Source organism: Carassius gibelio, chromosome B3, assembly GCF_023724105.1.
Source record: "Carassius gibelio isolate Cgi1373 ecotype wild population from Czech Republic chromosome B3, carGib1.2-hapl.c, whole genome shotgun sequence".
NCBI lineage: Eukaryota > Metazoa > Chordata > Actinopteri > Cypriniformes > Cyprinidae > Carassius > Carassius gibelio.
This window is the reverse complement of record NC_068398.1, coordinates 21,694,505-21,714,930: the sequence shown is the minus strand read 5'-3', so window position 1 is coordinate 21,714,930 and position 20,426 is coordinate 21,694,505. Positions and strand designations below refer to the sequence as shown.

Sequence of the window (20,426 nt, the reverse complement as noted above, 5' to 3'; positions counted from 1 at the left end):
AATTTAGAATCTGTTTCCAAGCTTCGTGATGATATGTCCGGACGTGTTGGTTTTACGTCACATATGTCTTTGCTGTTCATACATAACGAAATAATCTCTGGTTATAGATAATGCAATCACTAAACTGTTGTTTGCCAGATTTTTGTTCAAAATTTTATTTCTTTATTATTTTCTCATGGTTTGTTTCTAACAAAAAGAAGTCCCACTGTGTTTTCACCAGGTCTCCATCCAAAACAAAGCACTATTTTTCCTGAAGAGAGTGTGTTCATTATGGTGTTCTGTATTGTTTGGCCTCATTGTTGTGTCACTCAGAGTGAAGAGAAGAACAGGCAGCTTCAGGAGCGTCTAGACGATGCTAAACAGAAGCTGCAGCAAACCCTCCAGAGGGCCGAGACGCTGCCCGAGATCGAGGCTCAGCTCGCCCAGAGGGTGGCGGCACTCAACAAGGTGTGTGCTGTCAGGTTCATATCTGTTTGACGTGCTGTGTGTGCTATTAACTCCTTTCAAATTGAGAACAGGTCCAAACTAATGTTAATACACATTTTGTCCTTGCTCTGTTGTTAAGGCGGAGGAGCGTCATGGTAACTTTGAGGAGAGACTGAGACAGTTGGAGGCACAACTTGAAGAGAAAAATCAGGAGCTACAGAGGGTGACTCATCCTCTCTTTTTTCAGTTTGTTCAGCATGTGACTCTCAAATGTAGTGAAGTAGTTTCACTTTGAATGGGCTTTTAGTGTAAAGATCCTTCCACACTGAGTCCGAAATTTGCATTTGTCACCCTAAAAATTAATTACGCACAAATACCTCTGCTTGCTACAGATACGAACACCCCCCCCCCCCCAGACATTTTAACCCGATTCAAAAATAATTTATGGCCAATGAAACATGACTGACTGACAACGGGAGGTTGTATTTGTTTTTTAATGTGCAAAAATTTGAGATGAGAATTTCGGACTCGGTGTGCAAGGACTTTTAGCACATTAAAAATAGGATTACTCCAAAATTTAAATGCAAATGCTGAGACATTGATTTTGATATAAGAGTAAATATATGTTTTTGTTTGATAAAAAAAAAATTACATTAAGAATTTCTAAAGGAGATAACATCTGGAACCAGTAAAAAGTTAATATGTAGAATTTTTTTTTTCAATCTTTTCAAAAAATGTTTCAAAATCTATGTTGATTTTAAAATGTTTAATTATATTTTAAATATTGTAAATTAGTATATTTCAAATACAGGTAAAAATAACAATAAAAACTAATCTGGTGCTTCTTAAACCAATTTAGTTTTTTTAAACATTCACATAAAAATACATATATATGTATAAATAAATAGTGTTATAGAAGTGTTATTCTTGGATATGCCTGAAATCACACAGCATAATCTCTCATCAACGCCACAAATCTTTTTTTCACTGTTAGTCAAGTATATACTCCATCTTTCTCTGTCCATGACTGTTCCCTCTCTTTTTCACTCCCTCCCCCCAGGCCAGGCAGAGGGAGCGGATGAATGACGAACACAACAAGCGTCTCTCTGACACGGTGGACAAGCTTCTGTCAGAGTCCAACGAGAGACTGCAGCTGCACCTGAAGGAGAGAATGGCTGCCCTGGAGGAGAAGGTGTGGTCCCCCACTATTTCAGATTTGATTTCCCTGACAACGTTGCATGCACATCCAGAAAACAGAAAAATAGCCTTGACCTGTCACCACGTCTTTGATGTTTACCTCAAAACTCCAGATGTTGCCTCAATTATGTTCGCGTCTAATAGGAGTTCCAGGCTTCCCCTTATGTGTCCCCCCTCATTATTTCAGCACAAAAGCAGGTGTTTCACGCTCACTGCGTTTCTCATCAGAGAATCCGCGAATAAATGGCTGAAACATAATTTGCGCTTAATGTCAGAAACAGAAGACGTGTTCCTGAAAACAGAAGACATTAGACTGGAGCGGTCGAGGAATGTGCCGAACCACATATTTTCTAAATCTACTAGTTGTAGGATGCCTGAACAACCACTGTAGTTAACTAATCAGTTTCGAGGAAGTATAATTAGGCTGTTTCTGGTTCCTCTGAGCGCAGCTGAATGTGTTTGTAAGAGGCCATTCACAAAAGGCGTGTTCAAAAACCGAATGAGCAAGTCTCAAGACGCGTTTTTAACCGTTTGGAAAGCTATTTTTAACTCAACATACTGTTTTAAAAACATATGATACTCAGGGATCTAAAGGTCATGTGAATATGAGGAAATCTCAAAAGCATGGTTTCTAGGTCTAGAACGTCATAGAAAAATAATAAAAAAAAATTTTCTACTTATATTTTTAAGTAATTATTTTTTTATTTTTAAGAATTAAAGAGATAGTTCACCCAAAAATGAAAATTCCATCATTAATTACTCACCCTCGTGTGGTTCCAAACTTGTAAGATCTTCATTCATCTCCAGAACACAATATTTTTGATGAAATCCGAGAGCTTTCTGACCCTCCACAGGCAGTGATGCAGCTGACACGTTCAAGGCCCAGAAAGGTAGTATAGACATCCTTAAAATAGTCCATGTGATATCAGTGGTTTAACTGTCATTTCTGACGTAGAACCTGGATGTGCTGCGGCTAGTTTTGGTCGCGTCGAGGCACTCTCGTGATTGTGACATGGAAGAGAAGAAATTGTTGAATAAAGTGTTTATTTTTGTTTTTTCTTTGTGCACAAAAAGCATTCACGTAGCTTTATAAAAGTACGAACCACTGTTGTTTCTCTGGTATTCCCATGCAAACTAGCTAACAGCTAAATATGGCATGCTCAGACAGTATGCTAATTTTAGCAAAAACATATCAAAAGCTAAAAGAGAATATTATTATAATCTAAACTAGCCAGTGTCACCTGACTACTTGGTTGACTGATCAGCTATTTCTCCACTGCGACCCTTCCTACTATGATATTAGCTGTCATGAGTTTGATTCCCAGGGAACACACAAGATTAATTTGGATAAAAAACCTTACAACTGAATGAATTTATATGTAAGCATCTGGTGTAATGTGTTACAGAACGCTCTCTCTGAGGAACTCGCTAACATGAAGAAGATTCAAGATGATCTCTTAGCGAACAAGGTATGTTTGTCTTTAAACTATAATGCTATTGTAAATAAATGAAAGGAAATACTGCTCTGTTGACTTGACCTGTGTCCAGATGGCTCCATTATCTGATACCAATATATGTGTCCTACCAGGATCAACTGATTGCAGAGCTGGAGAGGCTTCAACTAGAGCTGGACCAGCTGAGAGGAAGACCGGGTTCCTCTTACTCACGGTAAGATGCATAACATTTCTGCTCTCTTCTCATTTAAGTCATTTATGTTCATTTCATGAAATGTGTGACTGCTTCATTAGTTCTTTATGCTAAAGTTTCCATGATAAGACATTCACTTTCAATTTTACTTCAGTATGCAACATTCAAAGTTGGGGTTCATTAGGTTTTTTTTTTTTTTTTCAAATAAATTAATACTACTATTAACTTAACTTACTATTAACTACTAACTTAACTTCCTTTTTACCAAAGAAGAGGAGTTATTTTACATTTAATTTTATATATATATATATATGTATATATATATATATATTCAAATATTAAATTATATAATGTTAAAGTAAAAATACAACAACAACAAAAAAACATCAGAATTGTAATCAGTATTTTTTATTTCTGAGTGAAACAAAATATTTATTGAGGAAAGGACATATGAGATGGGATGATTTTATCCATCAGAAATCATTTGCATTGTGAAAAGTGGGGAAACACTGAGCATAAATCATAAACCATGGCCTCCTCTGCGTCTCTTTCAGGTCTCTGCCAGGAAGTGCTCTGGAGCTGCGGTATTCCCAGGGAGGTGGGTCACTTCCTGCTGGCTCCACCACTCACCTAGATCATTATGGAAACACAGGCACAGGAGGCGTGGTCAGACGGGCTCATCGTGGACGCTGGGGCGGGGCAAGGGAGGAACCTAGCAAAGTGAGAACATCTTTGTATGAACCTGCAAATAAATTAATAGAAATAGTTTAATATGGAGTTAAACGAGTTTCTTCTTACCTCTCTCATGTGCAGTACGGCGACTGGGACAGCGGAGCTCTGCTGGGCACTGGGTTCGAGGGGGGCGTAGAGGACAGGTGTTCTGATGATGAAGAGGATCGCCATACGCTCTTCGAACCGGAGCTGCTCTCGCCAAGCGGCCAGACAGATGTGCAGACTCTCGCTATCATGTTGCAGGAGCAGCTGGAGGCCATCAACAAAGAGATTAAGTGAGTTTACTGCAGACGGAGGGACCTTGAGACCGCTTGAAAAAACAAACCTTTACTTAATGGGAAAGACATTTAAAATGGAGAGCGCTCAGAAAGGGAGGTTAATGGGAAAGAGCAGGACACTCGATAAGGAGAGTATATGGCAGGGAACATCGGTGCACAACAGTATTTTCAACATCAAGTAGTTGGTGGATTGCTTGAACTCTTAAGAAAACCTCGCTAGTTTTGAGTTTACATGACCCTGATTGGACGTTTTACAAACTACGTAATAAATTAATATACATTTATTAATATAATTTATGGTTGATCTGTTTAAAATGTAGTCCTGTGATGGCAAAGCTGCTATGCTGGTTAATATTTTTGTGAAAAAAACATGGTTCTTCTAACTTTCAAAAGAACAAAATTTATTTGAAATAAACATATTTACTGTTACCTTCAATCATTTTAATGCTCCCTTGCGGAATAAAAGTATTCATGTCTTTCAAAAAACGACAATAAAAAATATCACTAACCTCATACATAACTAGTAGATTGAATGACATTTACCATCCTAAAATGTGCTTTATTTCTCTTTTTTATTCTGTCTGTCCTTAGGATTTTGTAAATATAAAAAAAGTATTTTATTCAATGTTTTTCATTCAAGGTCTGAAATTTGAGCCATCATTCCATATTTGTATTAATATTTAATGTTTTATGATGGAATACAGCACTTATGATTGATTCCTTGTTGGATTTAAGTAGATTTAAGGTACATTTATATTTATGCTTTATTAGTGGCATTGAAGAACTCAGGTTTGCAAGTGCATTCCCTAGAAATTTAACATTATGGAAAATAAAATTATGTTGGACAATAACTATAAAGTTTCAATAATCGTTAGAACGAAGGGAAGTCCACCGCATAATGACAAAAGGGAACAGTATCATTGAATCACTTTCACTTTCAGCTGATGATCAATCATTTTTTTATACAGCCAACCAGAATCCATCCTTCTTTAAAGAATTCAGGCATTTAAAATGGTAGATGACAAAACTGCAAGGCAAGCTTAAAATAAAAATGAACAGTATTGTCCATTGTCAATGCTAAAATAGTTAAACTTATGGTTATCTTTATAGATATAATGTTTGGTGTGAACACACCTTTAAAAAAGTCTTGAATTTAGCCTCATGATACCTACAGAAGCCGTTGTCTTACCCTCCTTTCATATTTTCTTCAGGCTGATTCAGGAAGAGAAGGAGAGCACCGAGCTTCGCGCTGAAGAAATCGAGAGCAGAGTCAGCAGCGTGGCTCTGGACGGCCCTCCAGTCCCCCCGACCTCTCTGGGGCGGGACAGCACAGGCCGTGGCTTCATCCCCTCATCCCTCACATCCTCCACCCTGGCATCCCCCTCTCCACCCAGCTCCGGGCACTCCACTCCCCGCCTGCCCCACTCCCCAGCGCGCGAGACAGACAGACAGGTGGGATTATTCACAAGCATTGCTAGCACACACTGAATAAACATGCACACCTCTGACTCTGTCCATTCTGCCCATCAGAACAACAAAGATGACGACAGGTCCCTGGCCCTTCTGGATTCCACCCCTCCTCCCACCCCTCGTGCGCTGCGACTGGACAGGATGACCCACACTCACCCTGGTGCAATGTTGGATGACAGTCGCGAGTTCCGCAGGTGCGTTACACCACCCAGCCTGAAATCCATCTTTACACAGAGATTGCACAGTACAAAATGTATTTCAGCCTTTTTTAAGTGACCTTTCCCTGTCTCTCTCTGTGGGTTTCCAGTCTCTCAGCTGATGGCAGCAGCTCAAACAGCAGCCAGGACTCCCTCCACAAGGCCAGCAAAAAGAAAAGCATCAAGTCTTCCATCGGCCGGCTCTTTGGGAAGAAGGAAAAGGTCCGAATGGGTCAGCCTGGACGTGAGTCAGCATCTCTGGGTGAGTCTAACTTACAAAAAAAAATACTTAAAGGTTCACCCAAAAATGAAAATTCTGTCATTAATTACTCATCCTCATTCCAAACCCGGAAGAACTTCGTTCATCTTCAGAACACAAATTAAGATATTTTTGACGGCAGATGGTGACTCTTTTGGGAGATGAATTTTAATGATGTGCTGACTAGCTTTCTGGGTCTTGAATGTGGTAGTTGTGTTGCTGTCCATGTGAGGGTCAGAAAGCTTTTGGATTTCATCAAAAATATCATAATTTGTGTTCTGAAGATGAATGAAAGTCTTACGGGTTTGGAACGACATGAGGATGAGTAATTAATGACAGAATTTTCATTTTTGGGTGAACTACCCCTTTAAAAAAAAGTGTTTGACAACAAAATAAAAAATAGCTCTGCACAAAATCAGAGGGATATGCTTTAATTATTTTGAAAGATTCCTTGAAGCTCCTTAAAATTGCTGACTTGTTCCTAATGAAACCATTCATTTGCTTGGGACATATCAAAGGGCTCATTTGCTTTTTAAATAACAAATAACCTGTATTCAACATGATTTTCTACATGCCAGTTGTTTCCTTTAGCACTAGAGAGGGACATTCTCATTCTAGAGAGCATTTGATTAGACAAAAATCAGTGTAGTGCAACGTGTAAATGCTATTTTTTGTTCATTCTCCAGTAACAGAAAAACTTTGTTTTATATGTGCACACTAGCATTTAAAAGCTTTGTAAGATGTTTTCATGTTTTTTAAGTAAGGCTCCATTTATTTGATAAAAAAAAAAAATGATGTAAACAGTATTATTGTGAAATATTGTTACAATTTAAAACAGCTGTTTTCTGTTTTAATATATTAAGTTGTATGATCCTTCAGAAATCATTCTAATATGATGATTTGATGCTTAAGAAACAGATCTGGCTCCTAAAAAAGCCCAGTGAACTATATCTGCAGTATGCAATTAATTACCAAATATTATTATATAACCATGCAAAAATGGTAATCAATGCGGTATTGATAACTGCATCAGAATAAACTGCCTGCAACATCTTAATGTTTCTTTAATGGGCATTAAAGTGTTTAATATCCACTGTTCATTTAACTGCGAGTCTTAACCTTCCTGTGCCTCCTGTAGCCTCGACCCCCTCAGATGACCTGGGCTCTGGGGATGCCCTCGGACTCACTAAGATGGCCGGTCCAGTGGACAAGGACCGTCGCAGCAAGAAGAAGTAATTTTACTCTTACCAGTCTAGTTTAGTCTTTCTTCTCACTCTGTATCTTATTCTTTGCCCTGAATTGACTTCTCTCCCTTTCTTTTAGGCATGAGCTGTTGGAGGAGGCCTGCCGACAGGGGCTACCCTTTGCATCTTGGGACGGCCCCACTGTTGTCTCCTGGCTGGAAGTATGACTCCATATCTTGAGCGTTGCAATGGATAGAAAGGGGCTTCGTTTTACATTGATATGTGCTATTGTGTTTAAACATATGGCATTGTTGTGTCAGACCATCTACTCACATTCTCTGTAACTTTGATGTCCTAAGAAAAGGTGCTTTCTGTAAGCACCTTTGTTTTGTTTTGTGCTTTCCTAAAGGTCACCTATCTCTCTGTTTCAGCTGTGGGTGGGCATGCCGGCGTGGTACGTGGCAGCCTGTCGTGCTAATGTGAAGAGTGGAGCCATCATGGCTAACCTGTCAGACACAGAGATCCAGAGAGAGATCGGCATCAGTAACCCTCTGCACCGCCTCAAACTGAGGCTGGCCATTCAGGAGATGGTGTCCCTGACCAGCCCCTCCGCCCCGGCCAGCACACGCTCCGTACGCTCACACACTCACACACACACACTTACGTGTGCTAAATGCACCATAAAAGAAGAGGATTCTTTAATAATTGTACAGTGGGGTCCAAAAATCTAAAGATCACAATTAAAATACTCTGTTTATAATTTTATTTAATTTAGTTTTATTACACATTATATTTTCAGCAAAACAATTTAAGTGAAAAGTTCAAATGAAAAATGAACATATTACCGTTCAAATGTTTGGGGTCAGTAAGATTTTTAAATGGTTTTGAAAGAAGTCTATGCTTGCTATATTTACATCAAAAATACAATGTGCCATTGTAATATTCTGAAATATTATTTCAGTTCAGTATAAAAAAATTATAAAAATTCAAAATAGTAACATTTATTTGAGACCATTTTTTATACCAGTGTAAAAGTCTTTGCTGTTTTTCCTCTGCTGAATGGAAGTATTAATTTCTTTAAAAAAAGGAAAATACTACTAACCTCAGACTTTTGAAAAGAAGCGTAAATGTCAAAATGTAGATATATTTTTTTTAGTGCTGTCAGAGGGTTAATCGCGATTAATTGCATCCAGAATAAAAGTTTTTGTTTCCATAATATGTGTGTATATTTATAATGTATATATAAATACAAACACATACTTGTATATATTTAAGAAAAATATGTTATATTTATATAATAAATATATTTATATATAATACAAAATATAAGAATATAAATTTATATACATGTAAATATTTTCAAAATAAACACTGTGTATTTATATATCCATAATAAATATACACATTACACACACATATATTACGTAAATAATTGTTAATAATTAATTGTTTGAGAGCACTAATTATTATTATTATTTATTTATTTTTGACGGTAGCATTTGTGCTGTATGAACTTGATTAACGAATGATCAAAAAACACACATGATCAGTATCACAAATTTACTTGATTTACTTGTAATTAGTGGCCTAGAAAGAGTACAGCGTCATGATTTTTTTGTATTCCTTTTATATCATAAAATTACTTTGTCACACGTCAAACATTAGAGTGTGAATCCCTGATTTTCAGTGTGATCTCAGACATTTTCACTCTACCCAAAATAATACTAATAAACAGTAATTCTGACTGTAAGTGTTGTTTTCTTTTCTTACCACAGTCAACCAGTAACGTGTGGATGACCCATGCTGAGATGGAGTCCCTGACCGCAGCCACCAAACCAGTTAGTAGCCACACTTCTTGTATTCTGTCAGTACTTGTTGATGCCTGACTAGATTACTAGTTTGAGAAAAGAACATGTAACAGATCCAAATAATGTGTGCTGAAGCCATCAACTACTAGAATACATTCAAAGAATGGATATTGACAAAACCTCTTATCCACCAATGACTGCACTTCTGACGGTTTTTGATGTGATACTTCATTGGTGAATATTTCTGTATTAATTACACTGTCTTGCATTCCAGTGCACATTTTGTATAGTAAATTTCATCTGGATAAAAATAAACACTGCTCTGCCGCCTAGTGGACAGTATGAGAGGCAGCACGAGGAGAGAGTGGAGTGATCAGACATGTGTTGATGCGTCTCTCTCTTTCTCTCTCCCCCTCTGTGTGTCTGGCTAGGCTGTAGTGTTGAACATCCTCAACTTTCCCTCTTTTTTCTGTTTCAGTGTGAACTGCTTCCAACTAATGACCCGGTCACTAACAGTCTGTTCCTCCCTTTGTACCTCTCTTCCTGCTTTCCCTCTTCACTCTTCTTTCCTCTTCCTGTCCATCGATGTGTCTTTCCTGCTGCCCCTCTGCGGCGTTCCTTATCTCCTCTTCCTCACCTCTCTCCTATCATGCTGTCACCTCCGCACACAAGGAGCTGAAAGAGATTAGCTGGGATCAGGTGAGTAACGTCAATACGTCCATTAAACACTTTCAAACTGATGGTGCCATCAGATAGTTGAGACTAAATTATCTTTAAGAGTAAATGAAGTGTATATTTGTTTCAAAATCACATAGAGTCGCTTAACCGCTGTTTCCTTTTTGATAAATGGAAGGTAGGTCAGAGCTCAACAGTAAGGATTGTTTTTTCTGGCCTCAAGACTAAAAAATATTTATCATTTAAATTTCAGATTTTACATTTTTGATTTTCCAAATTTTAAATGCATATTCAATAATAATGCATACAATAGAATAAATAAAATGTTAAAATAATGTATTGTTGTCAATACATTATTTACAATTTTATGTTTTATTTATATTAAATATTTATTATTTAAGATTTAGTTTTAATTTAATATATACAATTTTCTGTGAAATATTAATCTTAGTTTAGTTATCTTAAATGTTTTTTTTTTTCCGAAGAAAATGTGGAGTAAGACCTGTAATAGCAATATATACTATTATAGTATATATTTTTTTATATTTATTAGCTTATATTTTTAGTTTTAGCTTTAGTTAACAATAACAACACTGTTTTATGCAAGGCATAAATATTTTTGAACTTATGATAAAAAGAGAAGACATAGTGCTGATCCAATAAGGCAAGTGTCTGGCCCAGAACTTTCTTTTTAAGCCCTAAAGTTTGGATTTGTAAGCATCAGATACACATTGTAATGAATGAAGTACAATTGTGATAGGAATCATGTTTTTTGGCCCTCCTTTATGGTAGATCCTGGCTTATGGAGATATGAACCATGAGTGGGTGGGCAATGATTGGCTGCCCAGTCTGGGTTTGCCCCAGTACAGAAGCTACTTCATGGAGTCACTGGTGGACGCCCGCATGTTGGACCATCTGACCAAGAAAGAGCTGCGTGGGCAGCTGAAAATGGTGGACAGTTTTCACAGGTATTTCCTTCTCTTTATCATTCCTAATCTCCTTCCATCTAATACCAATCTGTTATTCTGATGGTGCAGGTGTGTGTCTTAGGGCCTTTCCTAGTCTCTGATGTGCCTGGGGTCAGCTCTTGTAACAGTTTGTCAGGGTGGAGTGTCCTAATGAATTTAGAAAGCCCAGCAACCTCTCTCTTGATCCTTGTGACCTTTTGACCCCACAGGGTGAGCATGCATTATGGCATCATGTGCCTGAAGCGCCTCAATTATGACCGCAAGGAGCTGGAGAGGAGGAGAGATGAGAGCCAGCACCAGAATAAAGGTTTTTCATTTTCTTACTTGCTTCTCTTTGCTAACAGAGATCTCTAACACTGAGTACAAGGGTACAGTGTCATTATAGGGGTCTTTTCCAAATTGCATATGATGTTGTTCCCTTGCATGGCATGTTGGTGTCTGTAACACATCATTAACACTGTTGTAGCTTGCAAATAATGGAATGCGATTATCATGTGCATCTCGTCAGTAAAGCCGGTTCTGTGATTAGTAGAAAATCTCTATCACGTGCTTTCAGCCATGTATCGCCTGCGATTATGAACATGATATTGTGTAGCTTGTCAGTGATCTAAGGTTCTGTGTAGTAAATGGAAATTGTGTGTAGTAAATTGGAAAATGTTTAGAGGAAATTGTATCATGAAACCAGTATCGTGAATTGTATCATATCGTGAGTGGAGTGAATCGTTACATCCCTACTACTGAAAAGGTTTGGGGTCAGTACGTTTTTTGTTTTTTTTATAACTAACAACATTATTCAGCAAGAATGCATTAAATTGATTGGACATTTAGGGCCAGGTTTAATAAATGGGAAATTAGTGCAGTGGGAGGGGAAAATTCTTCATGTGATTTACTGACTGACTAAGGTACACAATAAATACCACAAACACAACATCTCATTTCAAGAGCACCAAGAACAGCGCAAATTACCGACTGCTTTATTGAGCGTTAAATAATGCAGCAAATACCAGTGAATTGACGAGCAAATCTTAGTAAATCACATTGTGTGATTCATTTTAATACTCTACTCCCATTAATTTACCGATCAAAAGGGAAATTCCTACAAATTCGTATTCGATAAGGTGAGTCATGTCCATGCCTTTTCAGCGCTAATTTCCCACCGTGTGTCTTCCCATCTAGTTTAGCTTTATAACGTCAAATAAAGATTTGAGTTGACGCAAGCTGAAAGTAAATCTGGCCCTTTTTATGTTATGAAAGGTTAATCAAATAAATCCTGTTATTAAGAACTTTCTGCTCATCCAATAATTGTGAAAAAAAATGTATCACAGTTTCCACAAAAATATTAAGGAGCACAGTTGTTTTCAGCATTAATCATAATAAGTATGAAAATAAATATTATCTTTAAAAAAAAAAAGAATCTTATTTATTTCTTATTTTCACATTTTTCACTTTCTGAATGATTTCTGAAGAATCATGTAATGCTAAAGATTGTAGCAATGGTGCTAAAAAAATCAGTTTTGCTATCACAACAATAAATTACATTTCAAAACATATTAAGCTTGGAAATAGTTATTTTATATTATAATAATATTTCACAATATTATAATTTTTACTGTAGTTTTGGTCAAATAAATAAAGTCTCGGTGAGAATCTTTCTCATCCCCAATCTTTTGATTGCTAGTGTACTTTTTTTTTATTTGTTCTTTTACACTAATTAGTTCATTCAGGAAGACTGTCCTTCAAAACTTGCTTAGTTTTGCATTCTGAGTTATACTGATCCACCAGCTAAACCAGTACTAAACCAGCATAAACCAGTCTGCATTAGCATGGAAGTCTAAGTTGGTCTAAGCTGGTAGAGCAGGAATTTCATTACATTTTCTGGTGGTTTTCCAAGTTCCCATTGGGTTTTATCATGTTAATCTTTGCTTTGCATCATCAATCAGTTCATACAGCAGAACAGTCTGATAAACAAAATGTACAAGATGGAAAAAGCAACAACAGTCACTTGTGGAATGTACAGTTCATCAAAACATCAGACAGTGAATGAGAACAAGGCAGAGAGAGAGGAAGGGTGTTTACACAGAATGCATTTGTTAGTAATAACATACCTTACCAGCAATGACGTCTGGAAAGCGTTGAGCAGCCCAGCCTTCCATTATGCACATGATTCAACGGCACAATAGAGATTTCACATTTGAAGACTCAACTGATCAAAGCACAATGCACAGATCGCATTATTAATCTCACAGTTGTGAGTTGTTTTAAAGGTGCAGTTAACGCCTCATTCAGTACCTTGATTAGAAACAGATGCCTTCGCTGATCTAGAAGTTATTCATCGCGTAGCAACACAGATGCCTTCATGCCATATGAGACTATATTAAGCATGAGTGAATAGCTTTGCATGTACACATCTCTCTGCTCGCTTTAGTGCAGGGATACTTTTCTGAGTGTTGCTACATGCAGAGTGAGTCTTGAAAAATAAATAATACAAATTTAATAAAAATAAAAAAATCATATTTGGAATATTTTAATTGGGTTTATTTTAATATTTTATTTTTATTTTTAGTATTTTTTTTAGTTTTAGTAATTTGTTATGTCAATTTTATTTGTGTTTAAATATTTCCATTTTAGTCTTTCTTTCTTCCAGCCAGTGACAATTGTTTGTACTAGTTTTATTTGTTAAAACAAATAAATCCATTTCTTTTTTTATTTAACAGTAGCAATGCTGGCTAAACCAGGCCCCTTGTTCATGACATGTTGTCATCAATAGCTTTTCCACCCTTTATAGACAGTTATCTGAAGCTGAGGGTGTTTTAATATAGTCACCATTATATTAAATGACTCAGTAGGAACGGTTTGACAGTTTTCCACGATTGCATTCCTTCCTTTGAACTTTGGTTTAGAGAAGCTGAATCAACAAAACAAGTGCAAAGCCCATGCAATCCCCTGGAATACAAAACAGAGACAAAGACTTTGTCTGAAACAAAAACACATGTGTCCAAATGTTGCATTGGCCATAAGTGGTCCACCTGAAAGATCAGGAGCAACTGAAACAAAAGCTGAAATCCAGTGTCATCACCCAAGATGGAAATCGATGATTATCCAGCGATAATGATCATTGGTTAACACCCTCCTGGAAGTCTATTCATAGCCCGGCCCTTGTGTTTCCTGTCTAGATGTGATGGTGTGGTCAAACGAGCGTGTGATGTGCTGGGTGCAGTCCATCGGCTTGAAGGAGTATGCAGATAATCTGACTGAGAGCGGTGTGCATGGTTCCCTGCTCGCCCTGGACGACACATTCGATTACACTGACCTCGCCCTGCTCCTGCAGATACCCAATCAGAACACACAGGTACAATCACAGCACTCCTTTTACACATTTTCAGACATGACCAGTTTTGGGGAGTAACTAGTTACATGTAACGGAAGAATTACATAATATAACAAAAAAAAAAAAAACTATAATCAGTTACGTTTTGTAATTTGTAATTTATTTATTTATTTCATATTTTAAGCAGGATGCTGTTAAAGGGTTAGTTCACCCAAAAAATTAAAATTAGCCCATATACTCACCCCCGCAGCATCCTAGGTGTATATGGCTTACTTCTTTCAGACGAATCCAGTCAGAGTTATATTAAAAATGGTCTTTGATCTTTCAAGCTGTTCCATGGCACTCAGCGGGTGTTTCATGAATCAGTCTAAAAGAAGTTCAATAAAAAGCCCCCATCCTTAATAAAAAGTGTCTCACACAGCTCTGTGGGGTGAACAAAGGCTTCCTGTAGCGAAACGATGTTTTTCTAAGAAAAATAACCATATTTAAAACAGAGTAATCACTTTAACCTAGCTTGCGCTCACGGTTGATACTCATGGAAGAAGTTTTGGGCTGATGACATATGAGGTCAGCGCTGCGCATGCACTGCTCAGAAGTGACACATGTGGACACGAAGCGGAGAGATCAAAACAAAACAACGGTCACTAATTAGAAGTACAAAATGAGGATTTGTAAAGAAGAATGTCGGAGGATTTCGATACAAGCTAAGAGGAGACTGGTTTTCTTTTTATTACAGTAAGGAAACTTTGCTTCCTTTGACCTGTAAACAAACATTGGTTTTTCACGAGACTCACCGGCACAAGCGCAGCGCTGACCTCATATGTCATGCTCCCAGAACTGCTGTGTACAACTGGTGGCGCAAGCTAGATTAAAGTGATTATTACGTTTTAAAAATGGTTATTTTTCCTAAAATCAAAATAATAGTTTAGATACTGGAGGCTTTTGTTTTGCCCCTGGAGCTGTGTGATATACTTTTTATTGAGGATGGGCACTTTTTATTTAACTGCTTTTGGACTGATGCATGCAACACCCGCTGAGTGCCATTAAACAGCTTGAAAGATAAACATTTTTAATACAACTCTGACTGGATTCGTCTGAAAGATGAAAGTCATATACACCTAGGATGACTCAAGGGTGAATAATTTATGGGCTAAGTTTTATTTTTGGATGAACTAACCCTTTAAGTGCTCATTGAAGAGATGATTCTTTATTATTGTCAGGGATAATGATTAAATTAATTATGCCAATAAACAGAAGTTTAAACAGATATTATACATTTTATGATGGAATTTTGTTTTCATTCAAACTCAGCCTGTCACATATGAATGTATCACAATGTCAAAATTTTTATACAGACTTCAGATGGAAAATGCACATACGAAAAACATATTTGTTTAGGGTGAATAAATGTTATTTGATAAGAAAACATGTTAACAAAATCTTACATGCACATCAAACCATGATTTTTTTTTTCTTTTGAACAAATGGGATAGAAGCACTGCTTTCCTTGCAAATTATTTCTGTAATATTCCAATTTACTCATAAATGAAATTTACTCATAAAATAAATATTTATTTATACCGACAGTCTATTTATACAGTAGATGCATTTTTTTTGCATGAAAACCCTGTTGATTCATCAAGTCTCCAAACAATAAGAGCTTTCTAGATGAAAGCAGTGCCTACTCATTACTCCTGACTGGACCGGGTTGATTACATGTAAAGTATGTTTATTCCACATCCAGGCACGACAACTTCTGGAGAAGGAATACAACTCTCTCATCGCCATGGCAACAGAGAGGAGGCCAGACGAGGTGAGCACCAATAGGACATGAACACAGCTGGATGTTGATCATCCTTTACCTCCCACCACTGAAAGTAGAATGACACTCCTCTTACAGGACTTTCAACAGTCAGACGCCATGATGACATGACTGATAGTTGAGTTCAGAAGTGATTCTGGTGTTTTTCCTCTGTTCCTGTGTCCTGTAGGATGGCACCAAGACGTTCACACGCTCCCCTTCATGGAGGAAGATGTTCCGGGAGAAAGATCTGAGGGGCGTGACCTCTGACTCCTCAGAGACCTTGCCTGCTAACTTCCGTGCCTCAGCCATCTCTACCCCTTCAGTCACCCTGAGGAAGGTCCAGAGCGATGGTGAGCTTGCACATTCTCCACTGTCAAGACCCTTTTTTAATTTAAAACAATCCTATTACAGTTATTTTAAAGGGGTCATATGTCGTTGCTGAAAAAGAACATTGTTTTTTGTATTTGGTGTCATGCAATGTGTTTAAAGTTTCAAAAAACACATTATTTTCCACATACTGTACATTAATGTTTCTCCTCTATGTTTCTCCTTTTACCCGTTGTTTATAAAACCATATCTGCATTTTTTATTGGAGAAACGACAAACAACAATTGCTTCTCTACACTGCTCAAAACTCACGTTTGAATCATCAGTGGAAAATTTTTAAAATATGAAAACATACTTACAGACTGTGAGTCAGAACACCGGCATTGAAGTCTACTCTCCCAGGAGCAGGAAACAGTCCTTGTATATTGTACATATATTGTATATAATTTCACACCCAAAATGCACTGAATCAAAAAAAAAGACACTTCACTTCACAGTCTCAAATCAAATCATTTACAGTAATTCCATAACAATAGTAAAGCTTGTCAAGCAACAAAAACACTTTGTCACTCACAAAATGATGAGCTAAAAACACAAACAAGCAGCATTATCTAGTGTTTACTTTTGTAACATTATTTTTTTTTTTTTACAAAGCAAGAATGACAGCTGTTTAAAATTCCCTGCAGAATATGTTACATGGTTTATGTTTACTATACAGTACAAATCTAGTTCCAAATTGTCCTCTTTTGAATAGGCCTTAATGCAGTTACCAGCTACATCAAAACATTTTTTATAGTACTTAATTTTTTAGTATTAGCAATATATTCCAATATGGCATTAATACTGTAGAAATGTAGCAAATTATCTTATTCAATTGTGTTTTATGAGTTTTTGCAGTGATTATGTCTTAAGTGAGAAAGAAATACCTGTAAACTGAAAGATGTCTGAAGCTGATGGGGTCAGGAAATGGCACAGCAATTCCCCAGGGGCACGTGTCACAGGCATGCATGCCAACCATTAAAAAAAATCTGCTATTTTAAACTCATTTTGGGTTATTTTGCCAAATGTCTGTGCTCTGTGGGTTTGTGGGTTCAAATTTGTGTATGGCACTCTGAATATTATAAGATGCATTGACAAAATTGATATACAGAACTAGATACTGGTACAGGATGTGGAGAAACTGTCAGTTATACAGGATTAGTGCATTTATGTAGTTTGATCTCTTTGTGTGTGAAATATTGCATACTAATATACATAATACAACATACACGTGACCAGTAAGCAGACATACAGTACTGTATACTATTTCACAGCAAACAATAGAATAGGACATACCATAATGCAGATAACAAATGATGAATCAGAGGAAAAACTAATGAAAAGATTGGACCTAAAGACCTGAAGAAGATAAGCGAGGCTTTGTGGAAATCCCCACAATTAGGTCTGAAATAACTTTATGACGGAGGGATTTTGTGTTAGTTTTCAGATAAACTTTTTAAGAAGATTGTTTCCTTATGAGAAAGTGGTGCTGAAGTGAATGCTGTATAATGCTGTTTAGAAATACATTTCACAGCTACATCTCTCACTTATGTTTCTTCAGCATCTCCAAGGGCAGAGTCTGGCTCAGTGAGGACCTACTCCTGTTGAGGGACTGCAAAGGTGAGACATGAATAGCTAGCTTTTTTTTTTATAACATAGATGTATTATTATAGATAATTTGAAAAAATAAATAAATATATATAAATAAATAACAGACTTTCTAAATCTAGAAAGTAAAAAAAAAATTACATTTTTTTATTTAACATAACAGGATAAAGAGTTTTTTTTTTTTTTAACAGAACAGGATAAAGAGTAAAGTATGTCATGGAAGTACTTAACGACCGTGTGTGGGCAGGGCCTCCTAGATTTGTGGTACGCCACTAGCAAAGATTACCCTCTGCTGATGCCTGTAAATACCAAATCGCGAAAATTTGCTCATTTATGAGTTTGACTGAAGCGCGTTTAGCATTCTGTTGGGTTTCCTTGGGTTTCTGTAATGGAGTAGACTCCTCTGTATTTTGCTCGCTCTTTATATGTCTGTGACATTAAACTTGTTTTGGAAAGGATGTCGCTTTTCATGTTTTTATTGAGATTCATCATGTGCTTTGGGTTTGTGTGTGAATCATTATCAGGCCCACATGGAGTCTGTGGCCACAAAACTTTGTAGAATTCTGAAGTCCTTCACACACAAACAGCCCTCGTTTCCAGCTTCCAGCAGTGTCATACTTTCAGCACATTTAACACTTTTAACTGGTTTAAAATGCACAGCTTATCCTAAATTCAGAAAAATAAACAACAGTCTGCAGATTCCATCTGTATGGAAGCCCATTTTCACCACACAGGGAGAATAATAATGCATTGCTAAATATGTTTGTGACATAAAAAAGCCATAATTTTGATCACTAAAAAATTATAACAATAATCATGAGATTAAAAGTTTCAGTTATGACATACAAAGCTAAAACGTTTTGATGGAACTCATCATTTTCAAAAAATTTTGTCAGTTACGACTTAATATTTGATCATTTGTCATGTAGAAGTTATATGACAAACAGTCAAAATTGAGATGTGACATGAAAAAGTTAACTTTTTCGTCATAACAATTTACTTCTATTTGAAACTTAATATCAATTACGTATATATCAATAAAATAATTTACGACCCTCAAAATTATGCCTCAGTGTTATAACTCATATCTTTTTTTCCATATCTCGGAACATAATTTTTTTTCTTATGTGGTAGAAATTGGCTTCCATAAATCAGACTTAATCGATGCTTTATTGATGAATGTCTATGCACGAAATGTTGACAATGTTTGATAATTGTGTCTTTCGCACACAGGAGGCGCCGTTGTCAGAGAGCTGGAACCGGCTTTACATTTCATTCACGGGGAGGAGGGGGGATAAGCAGAAAAAAAGCAATGAATATATACATTTATAAATATAACTCTACTGGTCTGACCATTCTGCAATAACAGAAGAGGGATGGAGAAAGAGCAAAAAAAAAAAAAGAGCAACATGAAGAATGTACGACACAAGAGTGGTAAGAAATGGGATGGTTGGAGGAATCGGATGACTGTTTAATCTTTCTTTCTGTCGTTCTCTCTTCTCACTTCCTGTGTCTGTGCTGATGGGACATCTGTAGATGAACTCTCTCGTCTTTCCATCCTTCGTTTCAATGGCGCTGCCCGCAGCCCTAGTTCCTCAGAATGGCTTTCGTTGACCGCCTGCAATTGGTCTCTTGAGTCTCTTGATAGCAAAGGATGTTTGTGGCAACTCAAGCTGGACTTCAGGGATGTTTACATACGGTTAGGGCCAGAGGAAGTGTTCTTAAGAGCACAGTGGAGGGGTCAGGCTGTGTGAGGCCAACACTTCACTGTATGTGTTTCTCAATCAGCACAAGCTGAGAAAGACCGCAGCGAGAGCTAGGCGCGAGGCTGCCGAGGGCACAATTCTTGCTCAGTTACTTCTAGGTGTTTTTTTCATCTTCAAGCATTTAGATTAAAGACTAAAAGTCAGCAGAGAGTATCAGCATATGAAGGGAAGCTGGTGGTGGCAGATAGATCGATGCTTGCGGACCAAGCAAGTGACCAGCAGACATGAGTCCTGATGGACGGAATCATTCTAACAACGCAAGCCATAAAAAAAGACGACAAGCGGTGAAACGGGGGATGGGGAGGGAGGGAGGGCCAAAGTGAGAGAAAACGTTTAGCTTCTGTGTTGCGATGCATGTCAAACAACCAAGACGACAACGATCTAAAACCTTCGGGGGAATAAGACAATATGAAGTTAAAAATACAAATTATGTGTACATGAACGTATGAGGTTAAAGAGCTTGGGGAACAATTTGTAAAATGTGTGTATTTTCATTTTTACTTTTTATTTTTATGATAACTATATTTATTTTCTTTATGTATGTATTGAATAACTGTATGTACATGTTCATTTAATAACTGTAATTTAATTTTATCTAGTTTAAAGCGTAAAAATATAAAATCTTAAGAAAAAAACATGGTCATTCAGATATGCTACTTGTATGTGTACATTTTGACAAAATTGTGTTATGATTCAAAAACAAACCATTACTG

General features: G+C 37.0%; 1 protein-coding gene across 1 annotated transcript in view; it reads left to right on the top strand.

Moving 5' to 3' along the window:
• The window catches only part of LOC127952482 (liprin-alpha-3-like), a 38,941-nt gene extending 18,928 nt beyond the window's left edge, over window positions 1-20,013 (top strand). The window contains exons 9-30 of the mRNA XM_052550960.1: window positions 313-447; window positions 566-649; window positions 1,487-1,618; window positions 3,030-3,092; window positions 3,212-3,291; window positions 3,825-3,990; window positions 4,084-4,277; window positions 5,492-5,732; window positions 5,811-5,944; window positions 6,058-6,209; window positions 7,345-7,438; window positions 7,530-7,611; window positions 7,822-8,022; window positions 9,166-9,228; window positions 9,871-9,897; window positions 10,666-10,841; window positions 11,051-11,148; window positions 14,015-14,190; window positions 15,914-15,982; window positions 16,161-16,323; window positions 17,901-17,959; window positions 19,181-20,013. Coding sequence (XP_052406920.1) covers window positions 313-447; window positions 566-649; window positions 1,487-1,618; window positions 3,030-3,092; window positions 3,212-3,291; window positions 3,825-3,990; window positions 4,084-4,277; window positions 5,492-5,732; window positions 5,811-5,944; window positions 6,058-6,209; window positions 7,345-7,438; window positions 7,530-7,611; window positions 7,822-8,022; window positions 9,166-9,228; window positions 9,871-9,897; window positions 10,666-10,841; window positions 11,051-11,148; window positions 14,015-14,190; window positions 15,914-15,982; window positions 16,161-16,323; window positions 17,901-17,947 — 2,577 coding nt within the window. The 3' untranslated portion in view covers window positions 17,948-17,959; window positions 19,181-20,013. The remainder of the gene's footprint in view (window positions 1-312; window positions 448-565; window positions 650-1,486; window positions 1,619-3,029; window positions 3,093-3,211; window positions 3,292-3,824; window positions 3,991-4,083; window positions 4,278-5,491; window positions 5,733-5,810; window positions 5,945-6,057; window positions 6,210-7,344; window positions 7,439-7,529; window positions 7,612-7,821; window positions 8,023-9,165; window positions 9,229-9,870; window positions 9,898-10,665; window positions 10,842-11,050; window positions 11,149-14,014; window positions 14,191-15,913; window positions 15,983-16,160; window positions 16,324-17,900; window positions 17,960-19,180) is intronic.
• The last annotated feature ends 413 nt before the right edge of the window (window positions 20,014-20,426 follow it).